This window comes from Nanorana parkeri, unplaced genomic scaffold, assembly GCF_000935625.1.
Source record: "Nanorana parkeri isolate BGI_ZX_2015 unplaced genomic scaffold, ASM93562v1 scaffold764, whole genome shotgun sequence".
NCBI lineage: Eukaryota > Metazoa > Chordata > Amphibia > Anura > Dicroglossidae > Nanorana > Nanorana parkeri.
Genome location: NW_017307032.1, coordinates 656,226 through 673,272, shown reverse-complemented (window position 1 = coordinate 673,272; position 17,047 = coordinate 656,226). Strand labels below are relative to the sequence as shown.

Genomic DNA, 17,047 nt, shown 5'->3' with positions numbered 1-17,047 from the left:
TCGATCCCCATGCTGACCTCCAGGACATCTCTAGAGTCTCTCCCATCCTCTGGAACTCCTTACCCCAACCTGTCCGTCTGTCTCCTACTCTGTCTGCCTTTAGGCAATCCCTGAAGACCCATCTCTTCAGGGAAGCCCATCCCACCTCAACCTAACCACTGAACTATCACTTTCTCCAATGACTCATCCCCACACAGCTACCTCCTCGTGAATCACTTGCCCCTCCCTTTTAGATTGTAAGCCCTCAGGGGCAGGGCCCTCCTTACCACCTTGTCTTGAATTATATAGTAACTGTAATGTCTTTCTTATATTGTAAAGCGCTGTGCAAACTGTTGGCACTATATAAATCCTATATAATAATATTAATCAGCTGTCGGTATTTACATTGTGCTTTTATTACCATGTCGCACCCCAGCATGTCATGATGGAATCAGCAGCACCCAATCTAACGAGCCTCCTTCATCAGGGCTGAGAAATGCTGGTAAAAATCTAGATGGTCTCAGTCTTAAAAATGTTACAAATTAACAATAAAAGCTCGGGGTTAACAGCGGGCTGCAGCAGTAAAACGATTGTAAAGACTTTTGCAGTTAGCTCTTGGAGCCTGCTGTTAACCCTTATAGTTCAATGTTCTTAAAGCTAAAGTGTAGTGTATGCACATAATACCTTGCCTTGTCTACTGACTATTCATTTTCAGCAGAGGAGATGGTTTACTACAAGTGTGGGGGGAAAAAATGTAAGGCTGGAGTTCAGCTTAATTTTTTTTGACCAGCTCAAGACCTTCCAGATTTTTACAAGCATTTCTAAGCTTTGATGTTGGAGGCCCCATTGGAAAGCCAAACAAATTTGTTTTACATCCCTTGAGGGCCTTCACCCACCTTTCATTAGTGTGATACATAGTTACATAGTTACATAGTATTTGAGGTTGAATAAAGACATTAGTCCATCAAGTCCAACCTATTAGGATCTCATTCTAGGAGTACCCGTACCCCTGTATATTACGGTCCCTTAAGAAATCGTCCAAAAGTTTCTTGAACACTTCCACATTATTTGCTGAAATCACCGCCTGTGGCAGTGAGTTCCAGACCCTAACTGATCTTACTATGAAGAACCCCCTTCGCCCCTTGTGCTGGAATTTTTTTTCCATCAATTTTAGGTGATGGCCTCTAGTTTTTACCCTACACAGCTTTCTGTTTCAGTTAATGACTGTTTCTCAACCTACATATGAAATTGATGATCATTAGAACCTGCTTGGCATAATTGGTTAATCATACACCTGACTATAATCCTACAAAATCCCTGACTTTCTGCAAGTGTGAAAGTGTAAAGGTGGACATACACTATACAACCCTCGCAAGACTTTTGTCTTGCGAGGGTTGTAAAGTAATTAAAAAAACGTACGATCTGCCCATCTTGGACAGGCAGATCGTACTTGTGATCATCGCAAGCCCGCCCCCCTGAGGGGTGGGCTTCTGATGACAGCAATGCTGAACGGGCAGTGTGCGCGTGCGCACACCGGCCCGTTCGGCAGTTGTCTCTTGATCATGTTAAAAACCAGCCGAACATCATACGATTCTCGATTGATTTTCCAACATGCTCGAAATACAAAAGTCGTGCGACCGTACAGTAGAAACGGTCGCACACCTTCCATACACTGCACAATTCTCGTACGATCGCGGGATTTCCCGCGATTCTCGTACGAGAATCGTGCAGTGTATGGGCACCTTAAGAATTGATGCTGAGTTGAAGTCAAGGGGTAGTCACGCCAAATATTGATTTTGATGCAGATTTTTCTTCTGTCCATGCACTTTGCATTTTGTAAATTGATAAAAATGAACGATAAAAATAAATATTTTTTAAAGCATTCTTACTTTACAGCATTTTACACACCTGCCTAAAACTTTTGCACAATACTGTGTGTATGTGTGTATATACATATATATATCTATAGATATATATATATTCACACAAAACGGGTAGGCAAGCTCTGTCACTCCAGCTTTGGTGAAACTTCAAACCTCATAGTGCCTCTGAGAGTCATGTCTGTGACTGTCAGTCTTGCAATGCCCTATGGGACTTGTAGTTATATCACAGCTGGAGGGTGGTCTACCCCTGTTCTAAAATAAAACTTCAGATATTACATATCTATGTCCTAGTTCCTTATTAAACCGTATTTTTTGGGTTCCATTCTGATCGATAGGCTATTCAAAATGGATGAAGGAATCTTCACTGCCAGCTATTGTATTCAGCAGCCAAAGTGATGGGATGCAGTCGTTGTTTCGGTTCATCATTTTTCACCTGGATCCATCAGTATTTAAATCCTCTTTTTTTGAGTCAGGTAGTGCTTGCAAGCTACCCACAGCTCGAATCTCAGACAATTCCAGTACTAATCTCCTTATTGCATTTATGGCAAGATTTAGAAAATACTGCTCTGATTTTAATTATAGGTGGGTGTTGGTTGGGCAGATCATAAAACAAGATGATGAGTGTATTTCCCCATCGTTTGGTTTATCTGGCAAAGAACCGGTTAAAGCTGTAACATTTTCTCTGTGCTTGGTAATCTACATCTTCCATATTTCCCGGGTCTGTAATGAGTGCGTTTAGTTATATCATTAGTGTGATCTTCCTGTCGGTTATTCCATTAGTGAGCTGATGAACATAATGGGTGCATTGTGTTTGGAGCAGATCAGTCTACTGTGCAGCTCAATGTTATCCTGCTGCTGCTGTGATTGTAGAAAATGTTTTCTCCAGCTAATTGTGTGCCCCTTTGTCTTACAGCTTACGTTCCCTATACACCACAGATCCTCTCCTTGGTGGGTGATTATAAGTCTGATGTCCTGCTTGTGAACTGGACGGTGAATTTCACCGGCTTTCTGAACACGGTGACGATAGAATGGGAGATCAACGTGTTACGGGGTGAAAACCTTCAGCTAGTCAAAAATGTATGTTTTGTGTCAAAATTCCATTCATATATCCTATGAAAATTTGTGTTTGGTGGCACAAAGACACCCTCTCTTTGTGTCTGTGTTCTATCAAAGTTTGTGACTGGTCACGTGGTCACAGATTTTAACGTAATACGGTATGTGACTGGTAAAAAGTCAAGAATTCCAACGCTTTCTCAGCTGTTCAAGGGCAGATCAGCATCGCAGATCGTCAGTGCATGAGAACTGATCTGCCCCGGAACAGTTGATCGGTCCTGAAATCTTACTTCTAGCCAACTCTGGCAGCTGTTCCGGGGCAGATCAGTTCTCCTGCACATACGATCTGCGATGCCGATCTGTCCTGGAACAGCTGAGAATGCTTTGGAATTCTTCACCTTTTGCCGGTCACATATTTCACCACCGAAAAAGTGCGAGTGATTTCGTTAAAATCTGTAACCAGTCACACATTCCAACCCAGCCACAATCTTTGATAGAATACCTGCACTTGGCTCTGTCTTTTCTACCTTCTAGAGTATAGGTGGGCAAACTCCGACCCTCCAGCTGTGGTGAAACTGCAAATCCCATCATGCATCTGTCTCTGGGAGTCATGTCTGTGGTTGTGAGAATCTTGCAATGCCTTATGGGACTTGTAGTTCCACCACAGCTGGAGTGCCAAATATTGCCCACCCTTGTTCTACAGTGTTTTTTTTTTTTAATTGTATTTGAGGGGTTTTGTGCTTTATACATTGTAAAACTCTAGTGAGTGCTCTCAGGATCCTGTGCAGAGCAACATAGCCAGGCTAAATTAACCTGTTTTTCCTGCATAGTGGTGGGCAGGCTGCATCGGCTTGGGAATGGCATAGGTAATCTCCATCGGGTTTGTGATCTTTAAAAAAAAAACACCAAAAAAACCCCACAGGTGAATTATGGCTTTGAAACTGTAATTCTGAGAGTGGAGCTGGGTAAGGTGCATCAACTCAGGATTCGGAGGCCAAAGATAATAACTGTTCCCTGTTGTGTAATTTATATTATCTCCTTACACCTTTTTTGTAACCTATAATATAATAGTCTAATGTTTTTGTTTTTATAAACATTGCGGTATTCTCCTTGGTTATGCTCTTTGACCGTATTCATACTGTATTGCTCTACCATAAGAGGCCCACATAACAGGTCTGTTGTTTTAATTAACATTTAAATATATTATAAAAGGTTTACAAGTTTATAAACACATTTCTATTTTTTTACTTATGAGAAACTTGCTTTGAGAATAAAGAGTTAAAATGTATATAAAATACTGTTTGCAAAGTATGCTGGGCTTTCTAATAAGAAAGTCCAACATTGCCTGTATACTTTCTGGCAGACTGTATCACTATATTAATTTTTGCATGTGCTAGCGAGGGAAAGGTTGCCCCTCCTGTGATTTATGAGTCCTCTAGCATAGAGCCCCAGCTGCTGACTGTTAGTAGCCATACGCGATAGTTCAAGGTTAAGTATAAAAAGATACCTCTGTTACTGGTCATATGCCAAAATGTAAGGCTCATTTGAAGTTGCAGAAATAGATCGACAGTCAGATATTGTAATAACCTTCATGTTATAGTTTTATCTCCCATTTTCCTCTTGTATCAGTTGCAACGTTTTTTTAAATTATGACTCTGCGGTGCAATTTAAACCAGAGTTTGATCACACTATACCCCGCTCCTCTTCCCATTTCTTCTTTCATGGTACGAATGTGCGTGAGTATGCTTAGGGGTGTTCCCATTGCTCATCTATACCAGCATAGAGCACTGGGGTGGAAGCATCATTCAAAGATTAAAAGGTATTCTTTAGGCATTTCCAACCAGAAACCAGTTAAACATAGCGACATCCCATAGTACAGAATGCTAAAATGCTACAAAGAAGATGTTAGACTTCTGTTAAATGTTACTTGCATAAAACACAAGGTGGCAGCATTCAGCTCTGTTGTTATCCAGCTAGTGTTGCCAACATAACTCATGGGTACAGTTTGTTCTCTGTTCTTAGGAAACATTCGTGGTACACTGGAATTTAAGCATGACTACGTTCCATTGGAACTGGACCTCAGACTTTCCTTTGAATTGCACATCGCACTCTGTAAGGATCCGATGCCTCGTCCATGATGAATACTACCCTGGAGAGATCCGGCATAGTGAATGGAGTGTCTTAAAAACAATAGATGGTAATGGCATGTTTTGCGTCAGGAATTCTGTCATTTAAAATGTGTTTATAAATAGCCATGCTAGGAATAGTATGCCAGACATTCTCACAATATAAAAAACATTCCAGGATTTCCAAGATGTCCCGGTGTCTTTATCAGTTAAAGAGAAATAAGGGGGGTGGAAATTAAGTAGTGAAAAGGGGATCAACATTTCTCTCTTTATTGCAAGAAGTCTTAAATCTTCAGTTTATGCTGCCTTCTACAAGAAGATTGGACATTAAACCAAAAAACTAACTCTAGGCCACCCCAGGATAACCCTTCCTACTATAAACATACCTTCTCAAACATGCTTTCTCACCTTGAAAGAGTTTATTCTTGTTTCAATGCATAGGTATCATTTAAGTGAGAAACCAAGCATTCCCGTATTCCAGAAAAGGTGACTGCCATGCCCACTTTTTAACGGCTACCGATCTTGTAACTTCCGCAGTGTAGACCTTTTTGCAGCCTGCTGTAACATAATTACATTGCTGCTCGCTGTACTAGATTGTTTAATTGACAGGTAAATAACTATTTGGGTGTTTTCATGAAAACCAGAGACAACCCTTCTCTTCACCCACTCACCCGCCCAAAACAGCTTGCACCTCAGATGCTTGGGTGCAGGAGGCGGTATCCCAGGGCTATTAATGAAGCTTCTCTCCGCTTTTTCTCGCCTCCAAACTTTCTGTGTGACCATACAGGTCTCCATTAAACCCTCTTGGGTCTTCTGGATCAAGGTATCATTGCCCCAGTTCCTGTGGCAGAATGGTTTCAGAGGTTTTACACCGATCTGTGCACCATTCCCAAACTCAAAGGGTTATCCACTACATCTTGGTTCTCAAATCTCTTAATATCTCATTTGGGGTCCAGAAGTTATCCATTTAATCCACCAAATCAGCCATCGCCTCCCTTCACCATGGAGACTTTCTGGCTTTTGTTAACATCAAGGATGCCTACCTTCATGCCCCCATGTTTCCAGCGCATCAGCTATTCCTACACTTTGCGGTGGGACCCCTGCACTGCCAGTTTATTGCCCTGCCCTTTGGCAAGTCTTGGATTTTTGTACTCACCATAAAATCCTTTTCCTGAGTCCATTGAGGGACACAGGTCCCACCTCCCTGTGTTCATGATCATGGTCTTGATACTGCTTTGCTATAAAATTGAGGCATGCTGGTCCTGGGAGGTGGTATCCTGGACTGTGCTACATTTTGTTTTGTTATCCAGTTGCCAATCCGCCGGTATCAGTATAACTAGAATGTTTAAGACTTCCAGTGTCATTCAGTGGGCTCTTAAGAAAATAATTTTATGAGTACAAAAATCCTATCTTTTCTGAAACTTTAGGAGAGTAAGAAATTTCACAAGTGTATTTATAACATCCTTGTATAACAATGGGCTGCAAGGGCTGTACACATCTAATGCCCATTTACAGTTGACATTTTTGTAATGGAAAATATTATATTTTGCTTACTACTTGCCTCACAAGTTAGTAAAATGTATGCAATCTAATGTTATTAAAAAAACAAGTGGCTTATTCTGAAATAGATTTTACATGGTTACATAGTATTGAGGTTGAATAAAGACACCGTGTGTGCGTGTGTGCATGATTCCCTGTGTTGCCTAGTTTTTAAGAGTACTTGTACCCCTGTATGTTGCGGTCTCTGGGGAAGGTATCTAAATGATTTTTGAATGATTCAATACTCTCTGCTGATACTACTGCTTGTGGAAGAGAGTTTCAAAATGTAACCGCACTAACCAATTTTAGGTGGTGGCCTCTAGTCTTTGTTAGGGAGTTTACAGTAAAACGTTTTTTGCCGATGTTGCCATCACCATTAAACATTTTGTACATCAAAATCATGTCCCTCTTAATCGCCTCACTTCCAGCGTGAACAAGTCTCATAGCTTTGGTCCTCCAGCCCCTTAATTAGTATAGTTGCCCTTCCCTGGACTCGCTCCAGCTCAAGGACATCCTTTCTGTGGATTGGCAACCAAAACTGAACCGCATACTCCAGCTGAGGCCAAACCAGTGATCCGTAAAGTGGCAAAATTATTGCTGTGTCTCTACAGTACATTCTCTTTTTAATATATGACAGTACTCTGCTTGCCGCAGCCTGGCATTGCATGCTATTATTCAATCTGTAGTCGACTATGACCCCCAAATCTTTTTCCATTTCTGACTTCCCTAGTAGTGTACCCATTAATGTGTAATCCGCTTGCCTATTTTTAACCCCAAAATGCGTCACCTTAAATTTTTTAAGATTAAACCATCTGCTATGTAGTTGCCCTCTCCCCTATTTTATCCAGGTCCTCCTGTAATGTTATAATGTTTAAGCTTGTGTCTATTACCCTCCCAATTTTAGTATCCTCTTGCAACACAGAAGCACAGCTATTATCACCTTCCCCGATTATAATTAATAAACAGGTTAAACAGTATGGGGCCTAGCATTGAACCCAGGGACATGCCACTCTCATCCTTAGACCAATTTGAAAAAGAGCCATTTACCAATACTCTCTGGACACGTTCCTGTAGCCAGTTCTCTATCCATGTACACACCATTTCATCGATGCCCATAGAGTTCAGCTTGTGTATTAATCATTTATGTGGTCCGTGTCAAATGCTTTGGCAAAATCCAGGTACACCACATCCCCTGTTCTTCCTCCATCCAGATCTCTACTCACCTCTTTATAGAATGTTAGTAGGTTGGTCTGATAAGAATGGTCCTTCCTAAATCCATGCTGATTATCACTTATTATACCACTGTCACGAACAAAATCCACTAAATAGTCCTTTATCATTCCCTCTAACAGTTTGCATACTGTTAATGTTAGACTGACTGGTCTGTAGTTAATCACTTGGTACCCTTCCAGTCATTATGGAGTCCTTCGATAATGAGGAATAATGGTCTCGCTATAACCTGGCTGAGCTGTTTAAGTAGTCTGGGGTGCAGGTTACATTAACTTTTTCAAGTTTTTGTTGAACCCCGGCTACAGCCAACCACTGCGGTATCTTAAGCACTAAGCTACTCACATTCGTATCTCCATTAAACCTGTATTTTTCTTGAGTGTATACTGAGGAGAAACATTAATCAATTGTTCCGTTTGAGTACTTACTAAATTCTATTCATGCTTTATGGTATCAAAAAATATTTACTGGTGCAGGTCAGACTGGAGTTCTTACACTTGCATTCAGTGAGGTGTCATATTTACAGAATGAACTGTGTGTAATAATGAACACATGACATAATAAGCATCAAAAAAAGTGAAAATCAGATTTTAGGATTTATTCATGAATAGGTTTCTGTCCCACACAGGTGACACCAGTTTGGATGAGCCAATGTTTCCTGTCGATAAGGTGCTTCTCGTCGGCTCCAACATGACCGTCTGCTGCAAACTAGAAAATGTAATGTCAATCGAGTTTAATACTACCAAATATCCTGTAATCGAGCTTGGCAGCCCCAATGTCGGAGGCATTCGGCTCTTCAACATGAACAAATCAGAGCCTAGCGGGGACAACATCGTCTGCTACTCCCAGAGTCCTGAAAATATGGCTGGAACTGTCGTTTTCGTGGGATGTGAGTATGTTGTATGTTGTAATTTCGTAACAGTTAGAGAGACACTAAATCCAAGTACCCTAACTGTTAACAAAACTGGACCTTATTTGCTCGGCTGTAGATCCTCAAATCATCTCTGAATTGGTGCTGACACTGTCCATCCTTCTGGAGGGTGGCTACTTTTGTTCCCCAAGGTCCCTGTGTATGTTGTAAAGTACCCACCACTCCAAGCTCGCTCCCGTGATGGACTACAATCTCACATTTAGTTTACTAATTTGTATTAACATTGTAGTCCATCACAGGAGTGAGCTTGGAGTGGTGGCTACTTTAGCCACCCTCCAGAAGGAAGGACAGTGTCGGCACCAATTCAGAGATGATTTGAGGATCTGCAGCCGAGTGATACACAAATAAGATACATTTCTGTTAATAATTAAGGTACTTGAATGCATTTTCAAGATTTAACGCCTGAGTTTGGTGTCAATTTAAGTACATCCGTACTATTTCTCATACTTCCAACTAATGGTACCTGTGTGTAGAGGGTGATGTAAGCTCTTTTTTGCTCCCTCTTTCATGTCACAGCTCTCTAGCAGTCCCCACATAGCAGTTGTGAAGCTTTGTGTAGAAATCCACTTTCCTTTTACTTTCTCCTTCCATACCTTTTCTCTTTTCTTTCCCATTGGCTGAAATGATTTGTTGTTTCTTTTGGTTGACCTCAACCAATAGAAAACAAAATTAGTTCCAGTCATTGAAAATAGGGATGCCATAATTGTATTTAGACTACGTAAGAACAATTTGTACCTTTTAGCAGTCTGAATTCCAGCTTGAGTGTTCTCATCTGTAATCTCGGGATTGCTAGACATCTGAAAGAGGCAGCAATAAAAAGCTTACAACATCCTTTACCCACAGGTACCATTAGATGAGATACCAAGAATGTTGTTATGGTTTACTTTAAACTGTATTTCCACTTTTGCTGTCAAAATTGGAGAAAAACCTTCTATACTGTATGTCTGTTGTGTGTTTCCATTCTCGCAGCCTAATGAAAAAAACATTTTTAAATATTATTTCTTACCTTTTAGATGCTTTGTTGCAGCAGGCAACATGGCTGAATTCAGTTTTTATCTGAGCACCTTAACTCTGTCCTTTATAGAAAGACTTAAGTAGGGTATACGCTGTTATATTTTTCGTTCAGCCTGCAGATTCTCCACCCACGCTAAACAATGTGCATGTACAAATCTCCAGCTGTGAGCTTTGGCTGCAAGCACCCTTCGATTGAGGAATTTCCAACATGTTCCTTCGGCAAAAGTAGATTTAATGGTCGACTTCTGTTGAGGGAATAGGGTCACTAGCGGAACAAATTTCATTCACATGGAATTTACATTCAACTTCACTTGGGCTTTGAAATGGGCCCCATTATGTCTAATGAGGGCCACACCTTATGAATTCCACAAAAAGACTAAAGGTGTACATACATCTTGGACGGGCAGATCGCACTCTCGATCATCGCAAGCCACGCCCCCTGAGGGGCGGGCTTGCGATGACTGTAATGAGGGGCGGGCTTACGCTGACTGCAAACGGGCAGTGTGCGCGTGCGCACACCGGCCCGTTCGGCAGTTGTCGAACCAGCAGGCCACCAACAGGCCACCAACTCTCCGAGAATCGTACGATTCCCGGCGGGTTTTCAAACATGCTGGTTCGATGGAAGACGTGCGACCGTACAGTAGAAACGGTCGCACGCCTTCCATACACTGCACGATTCTCGTACGATCGCGGGATTTCCCGCGATTCTCGTACGAGAATCGTGCAGTGTATGGGCACCTTTAGGCAGTTTGGTAATTAATAGTAATAATTGCAACTTCTAACTAGGGATGTCCCGATACCACTTTTTCAAGAACAAGTACTGTCCTTCATGTACTTGCCGATACCAATTACCAATACTTTTTCTTAAAGGGACATGTGACATTTTTTCTAAAACAATACATTCTAATGGTTTTAGGGCAGTTTCTCACCAGGGCTGCGTGCATTGGAGGTGACAGGTTCTCTTTAATGTGACATTAGGGGTCTTTGAGACCTCTAGTGTCACCTTTCCACTTCACTGGATTCACTGATTGTAAATACAGCAGGCAGTGGCTGGGAGCAATAGCCAGGCTGCTATTGGATATTTTAAATTGCAATAGCCAATAGCAGGCTGGCTATTGTACCCGCCCACTGCCTGATGTAAATCAGAAAAGGAGGGAACTGAAGACAAAGTTCTCCATCAGGTCCTTTCTGCTGATTGACAGCAGGCAATGGGCGGGTACAATAGCCAGCCTGCTATTGGCTATTGCAATTTAAAATATCCAATAGCAGGCTGGCTATTGTTACAAGTGTCAATTCCTTTTCCAACTGTTTGCTTTTGGTGATGTATCTCAGGGACATTACAAGTGTCATATCTCAAAGTGTCATCTGTCCGTGCTCCTTATGTGTTTAATAATGCCCTCACCAGACATACACAGAAGTTTTCCCTCTCAATGAAAGAAGGGAAGGTCCATTATGTGTGTAGGCAAGATTTACAGCTTCTCTCCTTTCCTCCCCCCCTTATTTCACAGCCGTAGTCTTTTCTCCCTTCTCGTGCCGGCTACAGAGGTCTGTGAAAGGGACACAGACCGCTGCGGCCAGCACCAGCAGGGAGAAGAGGCTGTCCGCACAGAACACTTACCACCCGCCACGCTGTCACACTTCCGTCCGGAGAGGTCAGAGCGGAGAGGGAGCCTGCGTTTGGTGGAGAGGTATTTCGGGGGAAGGGCCATGCGGGTCAATGGCCCAAGCTCTTTGAAAACAGTTTAAAGGGCCGGTATCGGCTCTATGCATTGTGGCATTTTCAGGAGTACAAGTACTCTTGAAAATGCCCTGTATCGGCCCCGATACCGGTACTAGCATCAGTATCGGGACATCCCTACTAATAACTCTTTATCCCAGAGAAAGTGGCATGAAACATTTTCAGGAGTATATAGGTGCAGAGTTTAGTTTAGTTTTAGGAAATGTAAAAAAGGAAGTGGCGCCTATTTTTAAGTGGAGAACAGCTGGGGCAGTGTCCCAGTAAATTCTAAAACTAACCAAGGGCCCTAAAGGAAGATCACATGCCTCAACAAAACACAAAGTAGAGGTACAATTTTACCACAGTTGAAGTAGTTGCTTTACTGAATAAGGCGTTCACTTATTGTCTTGAGTTTTTAATCTGAAATACACATATCTTGACGATAAACCATACAACAAAATGTTACTAGATTTTCTCCTATAACTCAAGATCTATGCTACTTTAGTACTAGTAAGATGTGTTTTCTTCCATGCAGACCCGCCGGCTGATCCACAGGACTTTAACTGTGAAGCACGTGATCTCACAATTATCAACTGTACGTGGAAAACAGGCAGACCCACTGGATTGTATGGAGAGCGTGGTACAAAATACACATTATATGAACGGTAATTTTATCTACTTAACAGAATGTTTAGGTGTTTTGTAAAATGCATGTGTCTGTGTGTGGATATGCAGTCATTGGTGCCAGTTTCTTTTAGCCCAGAGCTGTGGAGATTTAACGCAGGGTGCGGGGAATATACTGTACAGCAGACCAGGACTAACTTTACGGGTAAATAAACTCAGCATTATGATGTTTAAAGTGACACTAAACTCAGGAGTTAAATCTTAAAAATGCCTTAGCTGTAGATCTTCATCTCTGAATTGGTGCTGAAACTGTCCTTCCTTCTGCAGGGTGGCTACTATTGTTTCCTATGGTCCTTGTGTGTGTTGTAAAGTAGTCACAGCTCCAAGCTAGCACCCGTGATGGACTACAATCTCATGTTTAGTTTTCCAATTTGTATTGAGATTGTAGTCCATCATGGGAGTGAGCTTGGAGCGGTGGCTACTTTACAACACACACAGGGACCATGGGGAACAAATGTAGGCACCCTCCAGAAGCCTGGACAGTGTCAGCACCAATTCAGAGATGATTTGAGGATCTACAGCCGAGTGACATACAATTAAGGTACAGCATTGTTAATAGTTAAGGTACCTGAATGTGTTTTTAAGATTTAACTCCAGAGTTTAGTGTCACTTTAAGTTTTACAATTCAAGCAACTTTACCTGAATTATGGAAATAGCCACCCTATAAAATAAGAGTAATGATACCTACCAGTTCCACTGCTGGTGACTGTAGTCTTTAGTCTCTTGCATTGTATATAATCACATGGTGATTCTTGACCCCGGCAAACTTTATTTCAGCTTCTCGGGAATAAACCTAACATGTTCGGGGTACACCGGAGATCAGGAAGATTACAACTGCAGCGTGGATGTGAAGAAAGGGAAGAACTTATACGAGTTTCTTCTTCTTGCTACAAATCCCCTTGGAGCAGCGAACATTTCCCTTGACCTCGATATCAGAGAAAAGAGTAAGTAAGATGAGGCTTACTTGAACGATTGTTACATATTCATGATACTGCAGCTTTCTTTTTCCTTGTAGTAAGACAGTTTTTCCTTGCTCATATTTACTTTAACAGCACTGCATGGGTTCTGCATTGCTTTGTCTAGTGGTGAGTTACTTTACGCATTGCATCCCCAGCAGCTGACAATCTCTTCTCTCTCTGAAGCTCATAGCATGGAGATGCCCTTGTTTACAGTGCTGGACTACTTTTCCTTCATTGTATAGAATGATGTTGGAGAAGCTGCGACCGGTTAAGTGGTGAAGAGTAGAGACTTTTGGAGAAACAGCTGTATAGCACGAAGAAAACCTGAGTGACTAAGGAATGAAGCCCCTTTCACACAGTCTGACCAGAAGGGAATCTGATCAGAGCAGTACGGATTAGATGTCACCACTGTTACATCCGTATCCATCCAGTTTTTTTCTCCATTTTCTGATGGAGGAAATTAGTTGGCTGCAAGCACTGTTCAGCCAAGGAATTTCCAACATGTTCCTTCAGCAAAAGTTGACCAAATGATTGACTTCTGGTGAGGGAAAAGGGGCCACCAACTAAGTGAATTTCAGTTGATTCCTGGTGAATCGGATGAAATTTGCTCCATGTGTACCCTGCTCAAGAGTAACTCTCCCCTTAAAGACAGCAATTAAAACCTGATGCAGGTTCTAATCCTTCATAGTCCTATCTAGATTTAAAAAGTTATGACTGGTGTTGGACTTAAAAGCAAACCTGTATTGGGAGGAATATAAACATTGCTGTTAATCATTAGTTGTTTGGCTCTCTTGTGTTTTTACACTGACCCGAAATAAATATGTAATTTATGAGCACCTGGGTAAAGAGAGCTCCAATTTTGCACACCTTTTCCAGCTTACCAACCTAAAAAGTACTGAATATTTTACCAAGAGGTTCAATAGGTCAGCCAAGGAACTAGCGTTGGCAAAATGTCAATCGCCATGTCAATGGCATTTGCCAAAAATAGCCTATAGCCAATATCATGTATGTCTGAATCTGTCTTGCCTTCTGTATTTGTTACTGAATACCTAGTAATGGATCTCTTCTGTATTATGTATCCTTATCTAGTTTATCCATTTCCTGTGGAGAGAATCAGTATCAATGACCTCACTCCAACTGAGGTGTCCGTCTCATGGATTTTACCCGGCGCTTATACTTCCGTTGATCTCCTATGTGAAACTGAAATCAGGAAAACACATGGAGAGGTGGAAAGGGTAATATTATTTTCTCCTCATTTCTGCAAAATCATCCTCCTGTGTTCATTGTATAATTGCTGTTAATAGTAGCACACTTTACCAGCATCAGAGTTAAAGTGCAACTGAAGTTTTGGATAGAGTAGAGAGAGATTAGGACACCTGGGTCAGGTTTTTATAGCTGTCTTTGTCCTCGTTGCTCTCTATTTTTGCTGAAAGTGAAAAAAAATTCAAGATTTTGGGTTGTCACTAGAACCAGGAATAGCTAATCTTCCAATGGGGATGCTAGTTGTGGTGCTCTTCCTGACCACAAGGGATTTCCTTCACTTTGGAGGATTTCCTATTATTTCCTGTTGTGGCTATCGGGAAGTGAAGGGAAATCTCCAATTACACAAATGGCGAAAAAAAAGCTGACAGAGGTTATAAACCCTTCCTTACTTCATCCATGGAGTTCTACTTTAACAGCCAATCAGGAATCTATCAGTAATGAAATCCTAAAAATTGGATAAAATAAAAACATGTTAGTAAGTTGACTTTTATTGCAGAAGAGAGACTAGTAGTAGTAGAACATGTTAGCCATTGATTAGTGGAGAAAGTTTGTAGGTTAAATGATGCCCTTTGTTGACCAACTTGACTAACTCGCGTTATTAAGGCCTATCTTTAGGTAAAGACAACATTATCCTTGCAGTAGAGCTACCCCCATACTGCAAGTAGTAACTGCTCATTAATATCCAGGGGTATTCTGTAAAGGACTTTTTCTTTCCTTACCCCCATTCCCGGAGGATCCAGGACTAGTACCCACAGACTCCCCCTCCACTCTGCTCGGAGGCCTGCTGTTGTCATCATGTATTTTGCAGAGCCCATAGACCTCTTTTATTGCATTCTGTGACCCTGCTGGGAGATTTCCCCTCACTTCCTGTAAGGACAGCAAATTATGGGTAAATCTCTCTTAACTGGCAACGTAGACAAAACGAAAAACATATTTTAGTAGTGTGGGGAAGAGTTAGAACCCTTAGACAATAAATGTTATTGCTGTGTGTGACGTCCTGTGCTGGTGACGATGGTGACCAACATTTTTTGTGCAGGCATCACAAAGACAGGAAGTGCGGCAAAGTGGGATCCCAGACAGACAATAAATTAGAAGAAATTGAAACTCTTTCTTGCTGTATTCAAAGATACTGCGACTCAAGTGAATCTTTAGGTCCCTTTCACAGGGGCTTTCCGATCAGGTCCGCCTACCATTTTTCCAGGCCGACCTGATCAGAATCCAGATGTTAGTGTATGGGCAACCGGATCTATACAGATGGGTGTCCATTTACATCTGGCTACCCTTTCACTTGGCCTGATGGTGCCATATCAGGAGTAACTGGATGTAAACAGACATCGGTCCATTTAAATCTTGCTGCCCATATACTAACATGGGTCCGGTAGTGTCAGTTTTATCCTCCATTGATAGGTAGAGGAAAGACTGCACGGACATGGATGTCTCAACGGTGCATGGATCCCCTTTTGACTGTGTGAAAGGAGCCTTAAAGCTGAACAACAGGCAGATATAAAAAAAACACAAGCTAGTTGTGAGTTCAATAAAACATTATGAAATATCTTGTTATATAGAACTAGCAGTACCTAAATCTTTTTGATACCAGCCTCCTGTGATGCCCTGCTGAGCATCACTTATATACTGGTAGAAAGAGGTGCAGCGGTCTGAGGCAGTCAGAGCTTACAGTGGGGAGAGAAGAGATGACCTTGTCAGTGTAATACTGCTCCTCTTTGTCCATTCACAGTAGCCGATGTGATTTGTCTGGATTTGTTTTCTCATTTTGTCTCTCATAGTTGAGGTCTACCTATGATGCCAATTACAGGTCTCTCTCATCTTTTTAAGTGGGAGAACTTGCACAATTGGTGGCTGACTAAATACTTTTTTGCCCCACTGTATATGGGGGAAATTAATAGGTTTCTCTTTCACATTTTGGAATAAGTAAATGTCAGAGGTGAAAACGTATTAATCACTGGAAAACAATAAAAAATGAATGATGATGGTAGTTGTGCTTTAGGTAAATTGTGATTGCTTCCTGGAGGTGGTGGGGAAACACTGTGTAGTTGTCTATATAGGCTCCTGGACTGCTACCCCAGTCGTGCCCTCACTAGCGTAGGAGTCACTGACCTAAACCAAGTATGCAGGGCAAGAGTTTAGATTGACTTCATTGGTTACATGCTTGTCCCAGGTCAGTAACTCACTAGCCAGGAACAGGAGGACATCTGTCGAGCCTGCACCTTTTTGAAACAATGAAGCACTTGCAGCTCCTGCGTTTCTGTATCTATAAAGTGTATTTTCTTAGTTGCATATTGTATTTTTTTTTCTACAGCGTAACATTACTTTGAAAGGAGCAGACAGAACATACTACAATTATCCTCTAAACAACCTGCATCCATTCACCAGCTATAATTTTCGTGTTCGATGTTCATCGCATGATCATTTCTGGAAATGGAGCAACTGGAGCAAAGCAGTGAATCACAAGGCTTTAGCAGCAGGTACAGTGCATATAGTATGTGTTCCCTTTTGGACCCAGAGGTGCTGTGATATTTAAAATGAACGTGTAGTTGATCTCATGCCCTGCAGGCAGTACTAGTAGTCTTGGTGGAAAATACCAACAGATTAGAAAATCCTGTCCAAACAATATTTTTTTTGTCCCTCCACAATAAGCTGTTGTCAAAGTGTTC

The 17,047-nt window shown here is 41.7% G+C and overlaps 1 protein-coding gene across 1 annotated transcript in view; it reads left to right on the top strand.

The window, feature by feature from the left end:
* The window catches only part of LIFR (leukemia inhibitory factor receptor alpha), a 43,042-nt gene that overhangs the window by 10,987 nt on the left and 15,008 nt on the right, over nt 1-17,047 (top strand). The window contains exons 4-10 of the mRNA XM_018564599.1: nt 2,776-2,939; nt 4,938-5,112; nt 8,436-8,696; nt 12,005-12,134; nt 12,931-13,097; nt 14,202-14,347; nt 16,693-16,858. Of these exons, the coding sequence (XP_018420101.1) occupies nt 2,776-2,939; nt 4,938-5,112; nt 8,436-8,696; nt 12,005-12,134; nt 12,931-13,097; nt 14,202-14,347; nt 16,693-16,858 (1,209 nt within the window). The remainder of the gene's footprint in view (nt 1-2,775; nt 2,940-4,937; nt 5,113-8,435; nt 8,697-12,004; nt 12,135-12,930; nt 13,098-14,201; nt 14,348-16,692; nt 16,859-17,047) is intronic.